Source organism: Manis pentadactyla, chromosome 10, assembly GCF_030020395.1.
Source record: "Manis pentadactyla isolate mManPen7 chromosome 10, mManPen7.hap1, whole genome shotgun sequence".
Classification (NCBI taxonomy): Eukaryota; Metazoa; Chordata; class Mammalia; order Pholidota; family Manidae; genus Manis; species Manis pentadactyla.
Window position 1 is genome coordinate 49,752,491 of NC_080028.1, and position 9,178 is coordinate 49,761,668.

General features: G+C 50.1%; 1 protein-coding gene across 3 annotated transcripts; it reads right to left on the reverse strand.

The window, feature by feature from the left end:
- TAC3 (tachykinin precursor 3) lies at positions 1-6,878 on the reverse strand. 3 transcript variants are annotated; one of them, XM_036894965.2, is made up of 7 exons: positions 6,754-6,878; positions 6,015-6,133; positions 3,543-3,651; positions 3,321-3,350; positions 2,808-2,861; positions 2,341-2,415; positions 1-272 (listed from the first exon to the last, which is right to left on the reverse strand). In XM_036894965.2, exons 2-6 carry the CDS (start codon positions 6,126-6,128, stop codon positions 2,342-2,344), a joined length of 381 nt encoding a protein of 126 aa, XP_036750860.1. In that variant the 5' UTR covers positions 6,129-6,133; positions 6,754-6,878; the 3' UTR covers positions 1-272; position 2,341. The 3 variants fall into 3 exon arrangements, with proteins under 3 accessions (XP_036750860.1, XP_036750859.1, XP_036750858.1); XM_036894964.2 differs by having other exon boundaries at positions 1-329; XM_036894963.2 differs by having other exon boundaries at positions 1-332.
- Positions 6,879-9,178: the final 2,300 nt, after the last annotated feature.

Sequence of the window (9,178 nt, forward strand, 5' to 3'; positions counted from 1 at the left end):
TCGTATGTAAAAATCCTTTATTGTTGAAGAGTAGAGAGACATCATATTTTTAATGTAGGACTCTACAGAAACTCCAGGGGAACCTATAGTCAATGCCAGCTGGGATTGGGGATGCTTGCTATGCAGTTTCTACATTAGGATGGGGTAGAGGGATGGGGAAAGAGTCAAACCACAAGAGTATTAAAGGATGGGAAGGGACAGGGACATAGAAGCACATGCACCTGGGGACTGAGAGTCTTCATGAGGCAGCCCAGGAGTCCAGGACTGGAGTGCTGAGGACCAAAAAAATGAAGTCACATCTTCTGTCCTGGACAACTCCCACTGACCACCTACTGGGGAAGCAGGGGCAGGGTGTGTAAGGAGAAGGTGGGAGAAGGGAAGTTGTAACCCTCAGCCATCCCCTTAGCCTTGGAAGTAGAGGACTGAAACCCCCTAGCTTGTGCCTTTCCACTGGCATGTTTATCATGCTTATAAATGCTTGTGTGCACGGTCTGTGGGGCTCATGCAGAAAGATGTAGTGACAAAGTTCATATTCTCCTGGCACCCCCATTACCCAGACATACACACAGCCCCATCCAGTGTGCCCTGATACTAATGCCTCCTGGCCTCACCTCCTCTTTCCAGAAACTTTCAGAGGAACAACAGGCCCAGGGGTCATTTCCCTTTTCAGCAGTTTCACATGAATAAGCTGTCACAATCATCTGTGTTGATGCACCTCATCTAATCTCCCTTAAATGCCAGCCCCCAGGGACCTATGTCCTATTCTTCCTGGCACCAAACAGGTTGAGAATACTCCATCAATGGTGAGATTATGAAGACTGAAATTATGGGCCTGGTCCTTCTGAAAGAGCCTAGATTCACCAGCAAACATTAAAAGTAGATTTCCACAATGCACTTGTTTCCGCCATTTATATAAAATACTACAGCAAAATTGCACTGTAATTATCTTTACAGCCGATGTATAACGCTAGGGGAGAGTGTGTCATCCAGATATAGCTGCCCATGTAATTATCTGGCAGTCGGCAGGACTGAAATAACCATCTAATGAGAGCAAAATGATACGGTGAGTACCATGTAATCAGCGAGTTACGGTTATTATGGCTCTTCGGGCCCTCTCACCCAACACTGCATGAGGGCCAGACCCAGTCTCTAGGCCCAGGGAGTCCTGCACAGGCTGTTTCCTGGAGAGCCACTGAGAGCTCCTTCTATTTGGGGCTCCCCTGAGACCAGTGAGTGTGGGTAACAGGGACATAAGGAGAGGGGCAGGAGTCTTTTGGTGAAAACTGAGGCTTCCCAATCCCTCTCCTTTCCCCCATCGCCTTCTTTCTTTGGAAGCTAGTACGAAGAAAGCCCTTGGTTGAGCTGCTGTTGCTGTGTGTGGGAAGATGGTGTCAAGACTGTTTCCATGTTTTGACTAGATACTTCCCTGGGAACTCTCACATGTGCATACCAAGTAAGAGCTGTCAGCCCACTTGGGCCTAGGGTCCAGCCCCACAGCTCTAGGCACACAGACCAGAGCCAGCCAGCGTAAACACTAAGACAGTGCCCACCCCTCCCAGACTACATCAAGCATGATAAAGCCAACACACGGCTCTGTGTGCTGGGCACCGCTCTAAACACTTCTCCCTGCACTCAATCCTCAAACCCAGCCCTGCAAGGTAGTATGATCACATAACCTCAGAAGTAAGCACTATAGTTATGCAACTTGGCCAAGGGGACACAGCTAGTGAGCAGCAGTTCCAGAAGGCAAAGTCAGGTCATTCTGTTATCCATTATGCTACACAGAGTGACAGAGACACAGTTTCCAGCTACTCCCCATCCGATTTCAGAGTTCCTTGCATTTCTTCTTCAATCACCCTTACAAAGAGCTATACACTGGTCCCAGTAACCCAAGATTCTAAATGGCCTGAACAGTTGCAGCCTTCCTGGGAGGCAAAAAAAGAACAGGATGTGGTACCAGTAATTATCAGATGGTGATCTCTCCGTCTTTGGCATAGGTCATGAGAGAACGGGGCCTAAACAACAGCAGTGGCCCATCAGAGAAGCCACAAGGGAAACCTCTTTCTTCCCATTTTTTCCCCATTTCACTCCTTACACTTCATTCAGCCAGGGTTCCTGATATAGGGCAAGAGATTAAAAACAGGTGTAATTGTGTGCACATGCACATGCTTGCAGACAAGCACCCACGTGGTCAGTGTGTTTAGCTGGCAGTGTGCTGGGTGCTGATGGTGCATTGTAGGGCAAATGTATGAGTATTAGTTAATGTCTGCAGCATCAGAGGAGACGCTTCTCTGGCAAACCCCTGCCCCAGTCCCCTGTTCCCCCAATAACATTCCTTACCTCAGTCCACACTGGGTGGGTACTTAAGAGCACCCAAGCTGGGGATGGTCTCTTGGTTCACATCAGTAGGATTGTCTGGGGGAAGTAAGCACTGTAATTAGGAAGGACTTTTCTGTATGTCATATGTCACCCTCACTCTGACCCAACAGCAAAGGGCTGGCTATGAAGGGCAGCACTGGGAGACAGAGTTGTGAGGATATGCTCTGTTTGGGAGACAGGAAGAAATAAGAGCCCCCTGACCTCTCCCAGCTGCAGCAGGGCCACCTGATAAAGGTCTCCCTGCTCTGCTCCAAGGGAGAACTGGACTGTGGATCTAAGCTGATTGGGTAGAAGGGGCTGAGAAAAACTCACTGTAGCTAAGAAAAGTACTGTCTTTCCCTCTGGTGACAAATTTGAGGCACAGGACTTTGGTCATATCTTTGCCAATACCCCAAGTCCTTCCACTGTACCCCTCCACACACTCCTACCTGGCTGGGTATTCCTCTTGCCCATAAGTCCCACAAAGAAGTCATGCATGTCACCTAAAGAAGAACAGTCCACATTGTCAACAGTGATGATGAAGGGTGATTCCTTTCCTGGACAGGCGCTAAGACTTCTGAGACTAGATTTCTGGTCTCTGGTTCTTTATGCTGCCACAGCTCGACACCCCCACAGTTAGCAGGCTATACCTTAGGCCCACCCTCTGCGCACACCTCCCCCTCTTCCATCTTCCCAGAATTCTCTGGGCTAGCAGGTGCCTGGCTGAGAATCTTCTCAGCCTCCTCTTGGTTCCCAGCAACCAGCCAGGGGAAGGAGAGTCTACCACGCCCTTCACACCTGCTTTCTCCAAGTTCCAGTGGCCTCTCACATTCAGGATATGCAGCTGGCATACTGTTCATGCCAGCTGAGATGGGGCCAGCAAAACTAGTCGCTGGGCCCCTTGCCCATGGAGCTCTGGGCAAGTGGTCAGCAGAGATAAAAAGAGAGAAGAGTCTACTCACGTTTCTGGAGAAGTGACAATTCCTTAGGATCTGTGAAAGCAAAAACAAACATGTGACTGGAAAACAGATTCTGGAATGTGACAATAAGAGGAGGTTCAGATCACAACACCCAATTATTCAGTAAGCCATCTCCAGTCTCTTTCCCACCTTGAAGGGGTCACCTGGGCCTATTTAATCTTCAGAATTCTGGCCAAACACCCCTCTCCCCAGGCTGCTTCCTACCCATGCTAGCCTTGCTCAGCGTTTTGAGCAGTCCATCCAGAGAGACTGAGTGGCTGTCATAGAGCCTCCGGAGCAACGATGGGGGCAGCTGGTAGAGCTCCTGGTCCATCTAGGGGAGAAAAACAAGGAAAGCTGAGGCAGGGCCTCACCCTCAACCCACTCACTCATTTCCCACATGAAACAGCCTCTTTGAGAGGCCACCACCTGAACAGAGTTCAGCTGAACAGTCCTACTTCTTTCAGGATTTCCTCTGGTTTATGCTGGAAGAGAAGTGGGATCCCAAAATGTGGTCCATGGACCAGCAGCATCACCTCTGGGAGCTTGTTGGAAATACATAATCTTGGTCCTACCCAAGACTGACTGAGACAGAATCTGCATTTAACCAGGTCCCCAGGTGATACCTACACACAGCAAGGTTTGAGAAGCTCTGGTACACACATGGGCATTCCTATAGGCTGACCAACTGTCCTGGTTTGCCCAGCACTAAGGACCTTCCTCTTAGCTTTTCTAAGGATGTGGGCCTTTCACTGCTTAAGCTGGGATGGTCCTGGAAAACTGGGACAGTTGGTCATCCTGCCTCCAAAGCTCACAGGGGACTACCCCTTCAGTCTGCTCCCAGTCCTGCCACCTCTCTGTGAGCTCTTTTCTCCCTGGCACATAAGACCTCAGTTTGCTCAAGGATGAGGTTGCCCCACTAAGTGAAAAGGCCATGAATTCCCCCACTCCCCAAAAGGCCCACCAGGCAGAGCAAGTGTCCTCTGGCCTGTCCCTGATTGAGTTGCAGACAGGATTGGGCCCTGGGGACAGGTGGGGGCACAGCCAGGACACACGGGCTGCCCTGAACTCCGCTCCCTGTCATAAAGCCGCAGATGTGTATCTCCATTTCCCACTGTCTCTCACTCTCTTTTCTTCCCCATCGGTTTCTACCTTTGGTTTTCTCTTTTTCTCCCCTTTTCCACCTGGATTTAGAATTTCAGGAAGGTGGCAAGCTGAGAATGACACTTCTTCTCTCCTCTCACCTACAACAGATCCCCATTCTGAACTAGCTGCCAAGCAGGGGCTCTTAATTGTCTTGGTGATTTTTTTAACAATTGGGCCACAGTGGGATGGTTGGAGGCCACACACCATGCGTCTAGGTAGTTGCAGCTGCAGGGGGACAAAGACAACCATCATGGTGGAGATTCTCACCGTGAATCTAAGCAGCACCTCTCTCATGAGCTCAGTGTCCCTGAGCTGCTGAGCACACAGGGAATCGCGTTTACACAGGCTGCCCCCACGTACGTACCAAACCTGTTGCCCAGGCACACGTGGATCCTACCCTCATCCTGTCCCATGTTCCCTCACCCCAACAGACCTGCAGGAAGAAAGGGCAGGATGGCTATCTCTTTCATTGACCCAAAGGGGCAAGAGTTAAAGCAAGTTTGTCTCAGAGGAATATACCCAGGTATTCTATCTTCAGCTGAAATTTTGGACTCCAAATCCAGCATCCAGCCCATATCTGGCATTCCCCATGTGTTTTTTGAACCAGTTCTGGTCTTTTGGATCTGGTGTAAGGCTGCCAGCCTGTCGTGCCCTGGGACACCCCACCAGCTGGATCTCTCTCCTTGCCCAGTATCCAGCTTCCCAGACAGCCACTTTCCCAAAATTGTTCAAATACTCTGCCCACCTCCTGTATGACATGTAAACAGATTTGAGCTGGAGAGACAGACTTCACACACTGAACAGGTAATAAGTCCTAACTGTAATCATCTTAAAAGCATTTGCACCAATGTAATAGCTGTGATTTCAAAAATTGAAAAGACTTCCTTCCTGCTCTACCTTGTCCCCCGACCCAGGCAACTCTTATTTTTTTTAGAGGAACATTGGAGACCTGGAGTCCAACCTGTTTTGTGGGTTCTGTTTTCCTATTCTGACAAAGCAGAGGCTAGAGGGGGGCAAGGGAGAGGAAAGAAGGGGCTGGCCCTCAGGAGCACCTGAGGTTAATGGGGGTAGATGAGCAGGGGATAAGGGAATTCATTAGAATTTTGAAAACAAAATAATACACATAATTGATAGGTAAGATAGCATACAAATGACCATTTGGGAGAGAAAGTCTGACAGTATTTCATACCATCCAGGGACTGGACAGGATCTGCCCTGTGCAAAGGGACAGAAACTGTGCTGGACCATAGAAATCTATAGGGCACCTCAGACCACCTAGCCTGCCTTCGCGGGTACTATCCTGTCACCAAGTCACCAGTCAACCAACCAACCAAACACCTTTTACATGCAAAGAGCCAAAGAGGGTCAAAGGCACATACAGACTTATATGGGGACAGTGAGAACATGAGACCACCAGAGATGCTCAAAAGATAGCCCAGGAATTCCCCAGCTGCCTGCCCCTCCTTCCTCCCTACACTGTGGTAAAAGTGCTAGCTCCCATATGTTCTCTAGTACTCTGCCAGGGCGGGCGCACCTGGAGGGGCATCTTACCTTGCTGTGGCCCCTCCTGGGTGCCACCTGCTCCTGTGGCTCCTCACAGACAGCCCCGAAACTCCAAGCCAGGCTGAGAGCCAGGATGGCTGCAAAAAGCACGGTGCTCCGCATGGTGCCTGGGAGGGCAGACGGGTGGGATGGGAAGGCAGGAAGGGGGAGGACACGTGGGAGCAGATGCAGGAGACATTCACAACCAGTTCCTGGCTTCACCCTGCTTCCCCAGCCACCAGCTCTCCAGTCCAAGCCTTGGTACTTGGGGGAGAGTATCTCAGAGTAGGTACTTGGTACTCTGGGGAGAGTATCTCAGAGCAGGAGAGATATCCCTTAGGCTGCTTCCCTACTCCCCACACACACTCCCCAAGATGTGCACCTCAATGAGCAATGTGCATTAGGGCTAGGGACTCTCGGTTTCTAAGGAAGATGATAGATTTTTAGGGCATGCATGGGTCTATTTCCAGTGTTGGCTTGAAGAGGGATCCTGGATGCTATTTTCCAGCACTAGGTAACCCCAAGACTTAAGCAAAAACTTTCTAGTATTGGAAGAATCAGTCTGCACAGACAGGCTCCAAACATTACTAGTTCTCAACCTCTATCTTTCTGCTCACCTTCTCAGTACCCTGCTATCTGATCAAAGGCTGCCACCTTTATACCCTCCTGTCCTTATTCCCTCCTGACTCTGGCCCCTGTCCTTTGATACCAGCTCCAGTCCATCCAACATTCTCCTGGTCAAGCCTACCTGTGGAGCAGCTTGCGCCCAGGAGATGGTCTAGCAAATCAGGAAACTGGCTGGAGCCCTGCCTGCTCCTGACACGCACTGGTGGAGCTGCTGCCGCCAGGGCCTGGGAAGACAGAACAGGTAATGGATGGGATCTGGAAATGTGGAAGGAACTCCGGCCCAGCTCCCTGATAAAGGCTCTGGGAGGGTCTCGGGGAGCCAGGGGAGGGGCTGAGAATCACCAATCCCAGGGTGGCTGGAGGGGAGGGGGAAGCTGATGGGAAGGAGGAGGATATAGGCTGTAACCACACACACACACACACACACACACACACACACACACACACGCACGCACACACACACACACACACACACACACACACACACACACCGCGCGCACACACACACCACAAAACCAGCAAGCTGTAACCACACACACACACACACACACACCGCGCGCGCACACACACCACAAAACCAGCAGTGAGCTGGAGTTATCCAGCAGCCCACTTTCCAGCAGCCCCTAAGTTAAGCATGCTAAGGAATGGTGATTCATGATCCATGCCAAATCTAGCCCAATAGGATTGGTCTCTGGTCTCATTCTCCTCTTTGTTCACTCACCAGCTCCTTGCCACTTAAACCTTCAGATTCAGCTGCCAGGAATGAACGATTTCAGGCAAGTGTTTTTCTGGCCATTTCCACCACCAGGACAATCAGGCTCACAATCCTCAGGGTTGTGAGGTGAGTCTGGCATCCTTTCCTGCCCTCGTTTCTCCCTCCAACCTTCTCCCAGATGAGCTGACCCATTGCCTTGGTCCTTAGACCAACGTAGGTTCGGGACTTCTGTCCTGCTATTGAATGCAGAGACGACCAGTATCTGCCTTCCTCCACCATCTTTCCCCTTGGCCTCCTCACCCCACCCCTTGACCCCTGCATTAGCTTGATTTTGTTGCATCTTTCTGGAGTTCTAATTTCTATCCTCCTGCTGTAATCTTGGAAAGGAGGACCAGAACTCTACAGCTGGGCTGTTCCCCTGCCTGAGCCCGCCCCAGCATTTGATCTCTTAATTGCTCCTTTTTTTCCTCACATTACATTTTTTGCCCTCCCCTACATCTCTCTGTAGCTCAGGCATCTTCTCCCTGACTTTTCACACCTCTTGTTCATGCCAAACACTGCTGAGAGGACTTACATGGCTCAATTCACACCCAAGGTAGAGAGCCCCTGGGAGGGTCAGAGTCAGGACTAGAAATGAGAACCATCACGAAGAGATGCTGCTGAAGGAGCCCAGGGAAGAAGCAAAGTGAAAGCCATTCTCACTTCAAAGCCTTTGTCACTCCGTGTTTACAGTGGGTACAGGGGCTAAACATTTGCAAGGTGCTGCAGAATAGAGCATCCATCTGGTTTTCTTCACTACGACATGTTCCCACTTTTCAGATGAGGAAACAGAGACTCAGAAAGCTCAGTCATGTGTTTCAGGACACACAGCACAGGATAACAGCCTCAGATGCAGGTTTTTCTCACTCCAAAACTCCCCTTCATTTTACTGCTCTGGTATGCACTTTGACCAGAAGAGGACAGTTAACTCCCAGAGGGAGTGGTGGTCCACCTCTCCAAGAGACCTAGAGATCCAGTACCTTGTAGTCTTCAACAACCTGGGACTGGAGACAGAACCATAGTTCTGCCTATTTACTGCAAAAATGCTTGCTCATCAATGCCTTCTCCAGACACCCAATTTAAAATCCTTTCCATTCCATACTCCATGTCCCCCTCCTGTTGTTCTTCATGGATTTACTACATTCAGTTGGCTAAATATTTTGCTTACAGCGTGTCTACCCCACCCTAACCAGAATGCCATCATTACAAGGGCAAGGACTTCTGTCTGCTTTGCTTGCTATTTGGTTCCCTAGCTCTATAGTGTTTGCTATGTAATAGGTGCTCAATAAACATTTATTTATAAAACAAAAAGGAAGGCTGAGCTAAGCTTCTTGCATTGCAGTCCATGGATCCTCCACAGAGCCCCTTGAGTGTTGCCAGGGTCCCAAAATAGCTCCCAACGTCCACCTGCCCCGGGCTTGGGGCAAACAGAGAAATCCCTCTGGCTGCACAGGGCCTCATGATGTCCACATCAAGTGAGAGCAGCAGCTGGGACTCAACACCCCTTTTACTATGTGAGAAGCTAATGGAGCCTTGGGAAAAGCTTTCCATTTCTCGGCTACTTACAGGCTGTGGGCCAACTATAGGCCAGGGCCCAGAATTGACAGCCTTTGGCTGGGATGAGAGTAGAAGTGGGAGGCTGTTTACATATAAATGACACAACAAATTCATACTTTAGGAAGTGCAGGTGGTGTTCCTATTTGGACCTAGCCATCTCCTCCCCTCCTCCCCACACCAATCTAGAGAAGGAAGCCAGCTGAGGCAGGCTGGAGGAATTTGGGGGTGCAGGAGT